This window comes from Ostrea edulis, chromosome 5 (assembly GCF_947568905.1).
Source record: "Ostrea edulis chromosome 5, xbOstEdul1.1, whole genome shotgun sequence".
Classification (NCBI taxonomy): Eukaryota; Metazoa; Mollusca; class Bivalvia; order Ostreida; family Ostreidae; genus Ostrea; species Ostrea edulis.
The window spans coordinates 58,146,870-58,161,423 of record NC_079168.1 but is presented as its reverse complement, the minus strand read 5'-3'; the positions used below and the strand labels follow the sequence as shown (position 1 = coordinate 58,161,423).

The window sequence follows — 14,554 nt, the reverse complement described above, 5'->3', positions numbered from 1 at the left end:
GGCAAAACCCAGGGTTGAAGAGAAAATTGTAGAGCATGTGAATTCATTGTGTACTACTTGTATACAATGTGAGGAATTTATTTAAAATGATAAACATTTTATAAGAGAGTAAATTTATGTCTAACTTTGGGAAAACTTACATTATGATGAATATAAACTAGTAGATTACCTAAATTTTCCTTCGAAATGTGTGAATGCTCACAACTAAGAAAATGTAAGAATTTGTACTGATTCATTGACAATTAAAATAGACATATATTGTAAACCATTTATTCTTAAAGAACAATGATTATTCCATAGTTTTGAATTATTTGTTGGAAATAAAAAAACCATGTGGTACTTAATTTATTGTCCTATTTATGATAAACTACTCCTTTAACTAAGTATTATATTGTGTTGCTGATCCTATGTAATTACAATATGTACTATAGTACAAGAGGTTGGGTAACTAATTAAAACAGATGTTTTACGAACAGGAAATTGTTTTTTGGTCCGAGTCTTTATAATATTCTTGTTTATAATCCAAGTTTTCTATTGTGTGTCATTTAACATATTCTTGACTGTACTGTCAAAATGGTGATGTCTATCAAACATTGTACACATTCTTTCTGTTGATTTGCAAGTTGTTTTTTTTTTTAATAGAAATAGATATTTGGGTGGACGTGGAATAAAAACTTGGAATGATCTAATTAACCCATTACCATTAAAAAAAAATTATGCATGTAAATATCTCAATGTAGATATCTAGATCTACAATATCCATTCAAGTATAACTGAAGTTGAACATTTAATGGAGATCACAGATGGTATTTGAGCTGCAATGTAAATTCTTGATAATATTTAACTGTTTTTCATAAGTAAATCATAAATAATAGTAAAATAAAAGAAGATGCAAAAGTAAGCAAGCAGATGAAACATTTTATTGAACCGGTCAACGCAGCATTATGTGATATAGTTATTCAGTTTCAACCGAACAACAAACATCGTCAATTCCGTAACAAAACAATTATTCAAAACTAGGAAAACGTTTCGTAATATTAACCCAGCTGTGCATGAACAGTAAGCATCGATGGCAGCCGAATCCTGCAATTCGATGGTTAGAAGATGTAGTGTTTCATTACTTCAAATACAGCGAAAGCATCTAGCGCTAACAAATAAGTTATAATTACTGTTTCTTCCGCGTTTTTACCCACTGAAATTATGTGAACATAACCTTCTCTGAAGTATGTCAAACCCTTTGACGGACTGTTCTGTGAAAATTCACGAGTAAACGAGGCGATTGAAAAGGTATCCTGTAGAAGATCGAAATCGCCCGCCATGTTGTTTACATAAGTTGACGGAGTCTGAAAACATGTGACGTTCGTTGTCATCGGTGGGCGGGGCGTGGAAGAGTGAATTGAGAGCCGGTTTTAAAGTGTCTTTCTTTTTCTCGTCGGGAAATAGTATTTTCTGTATACAGTTTATAAAACGGAAATACACAGAATTGTCCGTGGCCACACACATCAATATGTTCACTAACTTTAATTTTTCTGTATTCGGGTGCTGAAATGTGTTGTTTATGAACTCGTATACGAGTTCGCAGAGTAGTTCCAGTTTCATATATATATATATATATATATATATATATATATATATATATATATAAAGTCAAAATATAAAATCCAATACTCAAACTTTTATCTATAGCGCTTTCGCCCTGCGGGCTCGTCAGCAGATTTTTAAACAATGTAAAGAAGTTCCATTATGACGTCATTCTCGTGATAAAAGTTTGAGTATTGGATTTTATTTTTTGACTTTATTCTACCCAGATACCAAGAAAAAAGAATATATATATATATATATATATATATATATATATATATGAATGCATCTTTTGCAAATATGACGCTATGAGTACAATTTAGATATTGCATGCAAGTGATGGTATCATTTGAAATTGTCAACCCAAGAAAACAATAATTTAGACCAAGGCGAAGCCAAGGTTTACACTGATCTTTTCAAGGGGCGACCAATTTTAATGTTACCCTCGCTTTCATGCAATAGTTATAAACTGTTATAAACTAGTAAAGTTGGCAAACTATAAAGGAAATGTCGCATGTTTTTATGAGAAACCGTACATGCATAAATTCCGCGCAGTCAATTTTTTGTGTGTAATATCACCCATTGTCAAGTAATGTTGACCGGTGCTTCGTTCTTTAGGCTGGAAGACGTGCTTTTATCATTCAGAGGGTATTAGTATCTTTATCAAATGCTTCTTAAAGGTATATGCGCCTCATTAATGTTCGATGTTGAAAACCACACCAATATTTTGTCAGTGTGATAAACTATGAAAAATAATACGATCTGACGATTTCGACAAATTATACACGGGTATTAAAGTAGTACTGGTCTACTCAATGTAAGGAGAAAACGATGATTTTCTATTACATATTTAGGAAGGAATTACGTTTATGGTGGATATGCACAAGAGTGCGAGAAAATATTATGGGATATTTCGTTTACAGTATGTAGTCGTACTGAATGGTGATTTCATGTTAAACATGAAATTGAACTCCCCCTCCATTGCTCAAAGTGGTTCTTTCTATCCCGATTCTCGTCTGACTGTCTTTATCGCTGAATGTGTCCCGCCAACAGCCTGCAGGTCGTCCAGGTTTTCACATGTAACTATCATCGTAGCAAACCACGGTTTTGAGTCCACACACGCTCCCTCAATGATGATAGAGAGAATCGATTAGAAGCACCCGTGGGTAACCGACGATGTGCAACTATTGACTTTCGAAATTCCGCGTACAATGCCATGTGATCATAAATATTTCGAAATTTCACTATCCGACTCGGAGAATACATGATTACATAGGAAATTAGCTTGATTACTTTTTAATCCGATTAAATTAAATATAAGCATAAAGTGAATAATTCATATAACTTGATATATTCATACTACGGTAATATCCAAAGATTGCGGCATATAATTATAGCTTTAACCAATCAGAGTCAACTAATTTTCATGAAAGTATAATGTTTAAAAACAGTGAGGTTATAATGTATTTTTCGAATAAACAATTTTAAATAACAGCACATCTTACGGAAAAAAGTTTCTCAGATATTGAAAAATAAAAACTACACCTGAAAAGCCTGTATTTGACACTATAGCCCACACAATTATAATAATATTATAATTTTGATGATGACGTTTTCCGTGGTCTGTTGCCTAGATCTTTGATATTAGGCGTTTTCGACGGTTCTATGACAACAGCGTTGTTACTGATCTTCTTACCGGTAATCAAGTAAACGAGCAAACCCTAGTTGTCGCAGACAATGAGGATTTCAAATTATATGTGTTTTACTTTCTCTGACCACCACCCAATTTTTTTTTTTACACTACAAGCCAGGGAGTTTGATACTTTTTGCTGACCTTCACTCAAGAGCAGTAGCAGCAGTAGCCTGAATATTTAGCACAGCTTCATTATTATAACATAGCTTTCACCTATTACCGGTACCGTGTACCTGATTTGACACTTCCGATGCTGAACTAACCCTCCCCCTTACGGACTTTTTCAGATTCTTGATATGCTACAGAATTGTTTACTTGCGTGTATACATGTCTACATATATACCTTATATATCATATACATTGTAAGCTTTAAACCACTAAATGCCATTCAGCATGAAATCATATTTTGTATACATGGATTGCATTTGTACATGCATATCGGTAGTTGGGGATCAATCAAACTATACACAAGAAACAAATATAACGTAAAACAAAACTTTATTTATGAAAGATATTTATGTCAACAATTTTCTTTATACACTTTTAACATTCAACGACTAGATCAACATGTACTTAAATCTAATATCACATGTAAATAACAACAGACCAAAGATTCTGACAAGTAATTAAATGTTTTCTTCTAAAATCAATTTCTAAAGGAAAAATAAAATATGGTCATTGGATTTTGTATGAAAAACATTAAATTTAGAAATAATTAATAATCAGACCAAAAATCATATAAACCTATGACATCATTATATTTTCATACTAACAAATAAAATATGCATAAACGAAAAACCACATGCACGTACGTGCAAAAAATTTGACATGTACTATTTACAAAATGATACGAATAATTCCTTTTTTTATAAATGCAAACGGCATATCTTTATAGTCTTTCAAATTCTTAACAAGCATGAGATCATTTTAATAGAAAAAATACTTATATGAAATGAAGCATTTAAAAATATGTAGTGTAGCAATGTATTTGTTTTGGCCTTGGAATATCAATAAATAATTAATCTGTGTCATAATTTATACAACACATGTTTTCTGTTAATATTTCTCGATAAAATATAATGAATAAGAACAGATTAATGATTCTCCTTCTTAAGAACTACAGTAAATATATATGTATATAAAAGTACAAAGAAATTGGAACTAGTTTCTATCGATATCCTAAATTTTCGGCGGATTTCTTGGCCTAAATTACAAACTACATGTTAACTTTACTTTGTTTTTAATGGTTGCTTATTTCTTTGATTTCTGTGCAAAATTTAAGTGGCTTCTCAAGTACCAGTACATTTCATCAAATGTTTCCATAACTTTTATAATAACTGGATATGTTTACCTGCAATACCTGTTTTATTTACACAGATATTGTTTTTTATTACCACTTAAATTACTTACAAACAAAATATATATTGAATAGGATATCACGGGAAACTCCATACAATGCTATCCCTTTCACTCACATACAAAAAGTCTAAATCATATTACTTTTCTAAAGCAAAATATTAATATCATTAGAGTTACTGTTTAAAATATATTTAACTTTACTTTTCATCTAAATAACAGAAATAAAAATTCGAAATACAAGCGGTGGCAAATTTCTCAATTAATTTCTTGGTATTTTGCAATATGAATGAGTTCTCTGTACAAAAATATTTCGCATTTGGGTGAAGAAATAAACAAAGGAAAATCTAATAATTCGTATATGTCTGTTGGAAGTGTTCCGGCTTTTCTTCATAAGAACTTATTAAACAATATTCTCTCTTTAAGTCACTGTCACTTTCTACGTCTATTTGAATTTCCAGAAGATAGATTTTGGCTGGTTTTATTTTCACACAAACTTGCCACATTTCCTGTCCTGTGTTCTGTTTTGTCCAGGAGAGAACCTGTTATCTTTTATGAACATGTCTTTGCTATGTTCTCGTGCTACGTCTGTATTTTGCTGGTTTTGATGATTTGATGCCAGTAGTCAGTAGGACGATGCGGATGTTCCATGATGTCATACCAATGATCTAGCTGTTCCCCGTGACTGTGCCAACCAAATTCAACCTAGGAAAACATCAAAATTCTAAGTAGAAAAAAAAATACAGACTATAGAAATTGTAGCTGAAAAAATTCAATTATGAAAAGTACGAAGTACATATGTACTTCTAAAAAAGCAGTAAATATTTTTTTAACGACTGCATTTAATTTTTAATAGTATCAAAGGAGTATGGCATCTTAATTCTCTGAAAGTGCCCCAATCAAAACAAGCTATGCAAGGTATATAACAAAAGAGGCTAACAACTTTGCACAAACAAATGAGCTTCAAGAAAAAAAAAATTACCTGTCCAATTTCTTGGACACCCATCATCATATCTTTGTGGAAAATACGAAATACGAAAACATGCCCCAAAAGTTTAGGATTTTCCCTGTTAATTTCGAAAACAGCTTGGTGGTTCCACATAGGGTCCTGAGTGTTTTGGCGGGTTTTTGTGGTGTCCTTCGCTTCCCGTACTCCATTGACGTACATTTCTACCTTCACATATGGATCTACAGAAATATACAGGTATCATCATTATTTGTGTCTTTTTATGCTTTTTTATTGAGTCGATTCGCGTAGCGAGAAGACCCTTGCTATTACCTGCAAGCTCGGATTTTGTGCACAAACCTGTTATAATCATGCGCGTGCAAATACATAGTTCTTATTCTTTAGTTGTTGAAATTTCAAGACCGTTTGGTAAATATCATTCCTTTCTTATCCATACTCTTTAAAACTATTCCGATTATGATTCTGCGCGACATAACTTGCAAATTCTCCTTTAAAATTGTTTTGTCTGGTCTGTTTATTAGACAACGTGAGCGCGTATGAATATATTATTTCAAGAACGATTTGTCTAATTTCAACATTGTCGCGTGACGTTTTAGCGGGAAAAATAGCATGTGTTTACAGAAGTTGGCGAAGAGACTGATAGTGTGTGTTCACCGAAATTTATGTTATAGGGCGAAAATATCTACGTACATTTCATCGAAGACTTAAGCAACTTAAGGAGGCACAAATCGTAAGTGCACATGCACTTATATTTGTGCGTATGTTGATAAAAGTATTGTTTATTGGCATTGCAAAGGCTACAACGATGTTCACTGTCAGAACCTAAAATGTAAACAATCGGGCGTTTTTATTCAAGGTAACGTCACATTAAACCCAGATTGCATATGTTACAATAATTTTATCAATCATAAAAGGTACATTTTGGGAAACGCGAAAAAAAGAAGAACCCCATAGTGTTTAAACTGCTGTGGCTAGTATAAATTACGTAATTTATAAGCCCAAGAAATTACTTCAAGGGAATTAAAAGACTGAACTTGTTGAAGTATAATTTGAAATTTTTTTTTTGTACAATGAATTATCAGTTGGAAATTTGTCATGAAATTCTATTCCATCAAAAATGAAATTTCCGGATTGCATTTTTAGTGGGGAAATTGTTTGAAACAATTTACTGTGTCATTATCAGATTATCTTGGAGATGAGATAAAAAAAAAATATCTGTGGAGTTGAAATTGTATCCCTTTTCAAATCTTTATGTTCAGAGGGTAATCAATTAAATGAACAATTTGAATTACATGGTTTGGTCATTCGGGGAATAGCTATGGCATCAATATCCAGGTATAACAGCAAGGTCATTGCAGTTTGTCAGGTACACGATGACATCTTGCATGATACAACTCAAGAACAACCATTAGATATTGCAACAAATAGTTCAGTCAATTCTAAATCCAAAAAATCAGTATATGCACCCAGGGGTGCATGAGCCGAGTTGCATGGGATACATTGTAAAGTCAGGAATGATGTGGCATATTTATAATTGTGAAGAACTAATTTCAGTTTTAAAGTTTTCGAGTTACTGTCCAGAAACCATATTTGTCTGAAGTTTTCAATCTATATTCGGTCACTGTGACTTTGACCTTTGTTCTCCAAAATCAATAGGGGCCTTGCTTTACTGGTATCCAACAATATTTTCAAGTATCATTTGATTCGGATTTAAACTTTCTGAGTTATCATCCAGAAACCAAATTTTTCTGAAATTTTCATTCTATTTTCGGTCACTGTGACCTTGACCTTTGTTCTCCAAAATCAATAGGGGTCTTCCTTACCTGGTACCCAACACTATATCAAAGTTTCATTTGATTAGATTGTAAACTTTTCGAGTTATCATCCGGAAACCAATTGTTGACGCCCAACCGCCCGCCCGCCTCACCAAACCAATAGCCGAGTTCAACTTCGTTGCAACTCGGCTAAAAATCGAATAGATTTACCCTAGTGTTGGAGAATTTGCATGTTATGTCGCGCAGAATCATAATCGGAATCGTTTTAAAGAGTATCAGGGCCGTAAATTACATGGAGGCGGAGGAGGCAGCTGCCTCCTCCAACTTTTGAGCCAAAAAAAAATTAAAATTTAAAGTTCATTAGAATTTATGTTGTTTCCAATAACTAAGAACATGATACCTCCCTTAAAAAGCATTCCAAATCTTTCTTTTAGAATGAGTTAGTCAAGTAACATCTTAGAAGGCCCTAGAATCAAGGATTTTGCACGAAACGTGTTCAGTGTGCACAAAATGTGCTCAGCGTCTGGGGGCCTGGGCGGCCCCCCAGACCCCCGCCTAATTTCCTGCCTCCTCCAAATTGAAGGTTAATTTACGGCCCTGAGTATGGATAAGAAAGGAATGATATTTACCAAACGGTCTTGAAATTTCAACAACTAAAGAATAAGAACAATTTGCACGCGCATGATTATAACAGGTTTGTGCACAAAATCCGAGCTCACGATTCGTATTGATGAAAACAAATTCTCTTTTTCATATACATGTATCTATATGTGCTATTTTCATTCTTCTACAACATGTGCTTCTCCAAAGTTGTGGCGTTGTCTCCATTTTTAGGCATCTTTAGTCGAAATTTGTCTTTTTGAATAAAATTTGTTTTTCTACAAAGTTGTTTTCCAATTTATTTAACTTTACTTCAAGATTTTCACTTTGCTTCAGTGGTCACCTTCAAAGTGATAATAATTTTCATTTCAATATCGAATATGTGCATTGTTGAAACTTACAGATGGACCACAGATTCATACTGATTACCTTTTCTTGTAAAGGGGATCAAAGAGAGTGCAATGAATACATTTTCCGATGTTGTGTTTGGAAACAGTATATAGGAAAATATTTTTTTCTCAAGAATTGTTCAGGGAAACAATGTCATGACAAGTCAATGTTTTGTTTGAATTATGACTCTCAAAATTCCTCTCTAGGCCTAGAGTGTAAATTATCTTTAAGTATATACATATGTTAAAATATATATCCAAGACTTTACAAATGAAAATTCTTAAGTTACAGAAACTTTGTAATTCTCCAAAACATTGACGAGCAGATGAAGAGAGAGTCGACTCTCAGGCCCTTCAGGCCTTTGATATAAATTTTGTTGTTGTTTTATGTCCCTTTAAGAATTTTTCACTCATTTTGAAACGTCACCAGTTATAGCTGAAGTGTCAAAACTTTAGACCTATGCATGGCGCTCAGGGCCGAAACAGGAAGTGTTCTTTATGATGCCAACGCCTGCCGCGACTCAAGACTTCGGTTTTTAAGGTCTCGTCCGAAAGACATATGGCTTCTAGATGCCAAACATTTGGCGAAGGAGCAGTTATTACCTATTTTTCAGTTGGTTTTGGCGTGGCCAAAGTTGAAGTAAGACTCAAACACACGACCTCTTAGTCACAAAGTGAACTTTCTAACCACTGAACCATCGCAACTGGTTTGCTGTCTATTTGTGCCATACTTTCAAATCATATTTACAGTGTACATAAGCTAAAGAAACATTAACTTACTGACAGCACCAAGTATTGAGACACGTGGAACGTTCCTAGCTTCCAAGATGTTGAAAACCATTTTACCGGCCACTGGTTGATAACATCCTGATATCCTTATATCGCCTTGGTGTAACTGAAACATAGACATGTATCAACCATGAGTAGAATCATGAAGAGAAACACGCAAAGTATGTAACTAATGTATAATAATATTCCACAAGGATAATTAAAAATGAAAATCTCAAAACAAATGCATTTTTGTATGAAAACGTGAAGATATCGAAAAGTGGTCAATCTTATAAATCATATGGAGAATACAAAACTGAAATAGGACAAACACGAAACCCTGGACACATAAGAAGTGTGATCAGGTGCCTAAGAGGAGTAACGAACCGCTGTTGACCGGCCACATCCACCGTAAGCCCCATGTCTTGGGCAGGTAAACGATGTAATCCGTAGTCAAAACCAGTATGCAAAGAAGGGTCTAACGATTGGTATGAAACACGTCAGACAGCAATCAAACTAATGTAGGTTGTATTTGCAAATTTCCATAGAATTTGCGAAATACTGACTGTAAACAAAACTGCTGTTCAGCCCCTGTATCATCAACTTAATTGTCAAAGCCTGACTTGGTTTAACAATTATCGAATCAATTGAGATACATAAACATCATATGCACTGACTGCTGCCTGCAGTTGTAATGGAATACTGCTACATACATGTACAATGTATATGTATATATGAGAAGTTGCTGATGGAGAAGCTGAAGTCATCTCGTTTGTCATAAAGGTGAGTTGTTAGTTTGTTGTTATATTAATATCTACATTCGATAAAATATCCAAATAGCAAATATGGAAGGTTTAATGAGCAAATGCAACAATGCCCATGATTTCAAATAATCAAAACTAGTTCATTTTCGTCTATCATTACTCACCCTGTAGACAGTTTGTGGCATGATAGTAAGGTCCACAAGTCCGTTTTCTAAAGTTTCTATTGCCCTTAGAGATATAGATGTCACGCCCACTAAATGACGCCTGGTCACGTGATGTGAGGAATAAACTTGGAATTCCAAAACAGTTTCGTCGTTAATATCGCTTGGCACAACGTCATTTATTATGAACTTCTCCAAAAAAGCGGGATTCTGAAATGAAAAAACTTGCCAATTGTAACTTACATATACACACCCATCGTCGGAAACCCACGTTCGGTCGCGCTTCTTGGTGATGATACACGCACAACTTCGCTTATGCATTTATGAAAAGTATATATTTCTGCTACAGACGAAATGACAATTTACAATACCTTTGTTTTTGGAATGGTCTTTGTTCTGTACTTAAATGATTTTCCTGGAACAAGGAACGCCTTCACATAAGGATTTAACTCTACGTCGTTTGGTAAACCCTCTATTCTTAGTCGCCTTGCCTGGAAAATACAAAATGTTCCATATCTTTAACATACATGTGTAGCTCCCTATCTATATCCCACTGTCATATACATTTGTATGTATCATGGACGCCGAAGTAACGCAATGCGATAATACTATTGGGTTTTATTAGTGTGGTGAAAAACGCATCCAGTAGTTAAAGTTCTGGTATTAATTGCCATCAACATTTGAGGTAATCCATTTGGTTCAGATATGAAAAACTTGGTCACATCAACATACTTTTGTAAAAGATATCACTATACAGGGAATCGCTACACGGAGGACGGTTTACCTCATAATCTAAGGTCGATAACTCTAAGAACCGGGATGAAAAAGAATATAATTATTTCGTTTCAAAGGAGTTTCGCAGGAATTTATTTTACTTTCCTGGAACACGTAGATTAGAAAAAAAAATTAAGATTACCCCTCTTTGAATGTTACTAAATACTGTACTAGTATGCTGACCTCGATGATAATAACTGTCAAGGATGTCCTGTCTTCTGAATACTGGAACTGGACTTTTAGTTTCCCTGTTGACTGCAGTGGGATGGCCAGTCTGGGCACCACCATCTCCTCCAAGTTCAAGTCATGCATGACAACAGGCTTGTCTGGTAGGCCGATTCCACCTGGCCTCTGTGAGCAGAAAGGCAACATAGAACATTGTCTGACTAATATTATTTCAGAATTGCATTGTATACCATTTCTAAGGATGTCTCGGAGCAAAACGTACGAAAATGACTTAGCAAGAGACAGAGTTAAATCAGAGACTCGTTATAATTTCTATGAAAACAGAACAGTTTTGTGAGTATTTATTAAATGTGGTTAGAAATACTCGATAACTTCTTCAGTGTCTCTATGGTCTTTTTAGGGTATGAAATTATCAAGAAGTATCAAGAAGTAAATTCTTCACTCAATCAAATTGTGGACTTCAAATTTTGAAATATCAACAATATTATTGAAATGAACAACTTACAATTCACCGAGTGTATGTTGATAAAGGGCATTTATATTTTACTTGTACATTGTAATTATGGTGCTGGTGTGAAGGTGAGTAAATGTATGTACCTATAAAACAATGCATTTAAGTCTAACATATTTAAGTTTTACACTGAAGCGCAACGTGAATAATATCATCATGATACAAAAAAATATCTTCCAATGCATTGAGCTTGCATAGATCAGTATATTAATTCAAGAGTCATCAAATAGCGTATGAAAATCTACAAATGTTGACTTCCGACTGCAATTCCTTGGTATGACAGAAAGGCTTCAATCGATATTCATCTTTGAAAAGAGAAAGGATATTCAGATTTGCGGTTTCCAACCGTATTTCTCCACACCGTGTAATGTACTTTAGTTTATTCCGTCCACGTTATCTTCAAATCCTTGAGGTTAAAAAGTGTCTGGGTTTTAATAAGTTTTCCCTTGAGTACTTAGAAGGGAAAAACCAAGCTTCACATTATATAAATTAAAAGTGAACTTTACTTGTTGGTGCACGTCTGAACTCCTCAACTATTTCCCTTTCAATAACCTCATTAACGATTCCTCCACTAAATGAAACCAGCTTATTAGAAAGTGGAGCATTTTGATGTAAGTCCGATGATTGAAATGAGAGGATGCCTAATTAACTAAGCTATATTCATGTTTATACATGTACTTAGTACATGTATCTCTACAGTTGAAACTATCGGTAATAAACTGAATTAATCTTTGAAACCAATCTGAGAAACTTCATGACTGTGACGTAACATACGTTTACAAATAATAATGGCCGTAAACTTTTCGTCTGCTACCAAAACGTAAACGAAAGTGCGCTTTTAAAATTAGAAGTGAGTATCATTTGAAAGTCCGCACGTACTCGATATTCAGTCAATAGTCTATGATAAAAAGACCTTTATTATCAAGGTCATTGACAAACATGAATCAATTTCGTCTTTTCCATGCTCACAAGTAGTATCAAATTGAATGCAAAATACCTGGAAATTAAACACATGTTCTGGATAAGATTTTTTTGGGGATAAAAAATATTCATTAATGAATCTTTTTTTTTTCCAGATACAATAACTCTACCTCATTACGATAATTCTATACGACGCGTTATCTAATTGTCTAAACAGTCAAGTACATGGGAGAATAAAACACTATATTCCCCTCAAACACCAATTTTTCCCACCATATTCCTCTCCTTCGGTGGTCTCTTGCATTGTCCACAAACTCTACAATAAGGTAAACACGATTTGATGCGACGTCACAATACATGCGGGATCGGTGTTACATAACTAGTCACGTGACTCTGGTTGATACACAGACCATGTAACTTGTAAGTAATCAGCATTCATGTAGAAAGGAACCTAACGCATGGTCATTATATCCCGTTATTTCGTTCCTCGTACATGTATGATTGTATACATTGGAGTTGCTATTGTACATGTATGATTGTATACATTGGAGTTGTTATTGTACATGTATGATTGTATACATTGGAGTTGTTATTGTACATGTATGATTGTATACATTGGAGTTGTTATTGTACATGTATGATTGTATACATTGGAGTTGCTATTGTACATGTATGATTGTATACATTGGAGTTGCTATTGTACATGTATGATTGTATACATTGGAGTTGTTATTGTACATGTATGATTGTATACATTGGAGTTGCTATTGTACATGTATGATTGTATACATTGGAGTTGCTATTGTACATGTATGATTGTATACATTGGAGTTGCTATTGTACATGTATGATTGTATACATTGGAGTTACTATTGTACATGTATGATTGTATACATTGGAGTTGCTATTGTACATGTATGTCTGCTACATATACATACATTGAGTTTCGGCTTTTTTCGTTGATAATGGGGTCCAACTGTACCCATACCGTTGTCTAAAGCTAACGATGATAGAGTTATTCGCCTGCCATCTGTGCGACCTCGTCCTAAAATAGGGAAAAGGATTAATTTCATTGTAATGGTTCCTAGATTGATTAGCTAAAGAACAAAAACAAAAACCATCGACAAACGCATAAAATAGTTCCGGATACAGGACGCGCAGGTTTACAATCAATGAGTTGTGAGAAGGTGCAGCAGTCGCCTTCGTGACAGAAATGGTATCCGGTGCACGGGCTGCTGAAAGTTTGAGGCCATAAGTGTAGATTACAATGAGTCTACGATATATGCAAGATGTGCGCTTTTGCATGGATAGTGTGAGAAATTGATTTTACTTTCCTCCTCGATATCAAACAAAACCAATTTAATTTCAAACTGTGCAGGCCAAAGGAATAATGACGTTTTTTCTTTACATATACATGTACTAGTAATGATTGTTAATATGTAATTAAGATATTGTATTGCACAGTCGGAATGAAATCGATGCGCGATATCAGAATAGCAACAATCTAAAAAGCACCATAAAGTCACTAATACGAATAAACGTTTATTTTTGGTATTACAGTAGTTAGAAGAGCTATTAATAAAATCGTATCAGTAACAATGATTAGCTATTTAATTCTTTCTAAACCGTGTGGCATTTACATTTCTTGCTTATTCACCTGATTATGATTCCGATTCCGGATATGATTTTACAAAAAAACGTGATACTTTTAGGACATTGATTAATCTTTAATGAATCCAAAATGAATATCCCGGTAGTTGTTACATACCTTCAGGCAGAAACACGTGTGTGGGTCGAATCTCGGCTAGAGAATGACTTCGTCGGTACATCTTCTTTTCAGCTGGAGCAACCGTTTTGCCGATATTTTCTTCCAAACTAGATCTCCGAGGTTCCTGTTTCTGCATTTCCGGTTGATACTCTTCATCAATGATTTCAGAATCTGAAAAATCTACCCAGAATTCATGGCACAATGTATTATCAGCTATTTTTTAGTTATACACAATGTACATGTAATAGTTGATCCATTTGAATAGGATTTTGAATGAAGGATCCTCTACAACCAGATTGACGCAAATTTTTAAGTTATGACTACAGTAATCACTCATAGC

The 14,554-nt window shown here is 34.2% G+C and overlaps 1 protein-coding gene across 1 annotated transcript in view; it reads right to left on the bottom strand.

The window, feature by feature from the left end:
- Positions 1-3,755: 3,755 nt before the first annotated feature.
- The window catches only part of LOC125652411 (synaptotagmin 2-like), a 59,980-nt gene continuing 49,181 nt past the window's right edge, over positions 3,756-14,554 (bottom strand). Inside the window, exons 5-12 of the mRNA XM_048881605.2 lie at positions 14,215-14,394; positions 13,385-13,491; positions 11,012-11,179; positions 10,426-10,545; positions 10,058-10,264; positions 9,142-9,256; positions 5,613-5,818; positions 3,756-5,335 (exon numbers count right to left, since the gene is read on the bottom strand). Of these exons, the coding sequence (XP_048737562.1) occupies positions 5,213-5,335; positions 5,613-5,818; positions 9,142-9,256; positions 10,058-10,264; positions 10,426-10,545; positions 11,012-11,179; positions 13,385-13,491; positions 14,215-14,394 (1,226 nt within the window). The 3' untranslated portion in view covers positions 3,756-5,212. The remainder of the gene's footprint in view (positions 5,336-5,612; positions 5,819-9,141; positions 9,257-10,057; positions 10,265-10,425; positions 10,546-11,011; positions 11,180-13,384; positions 13,492-14,214; positions 14,395-14,554) is intronic.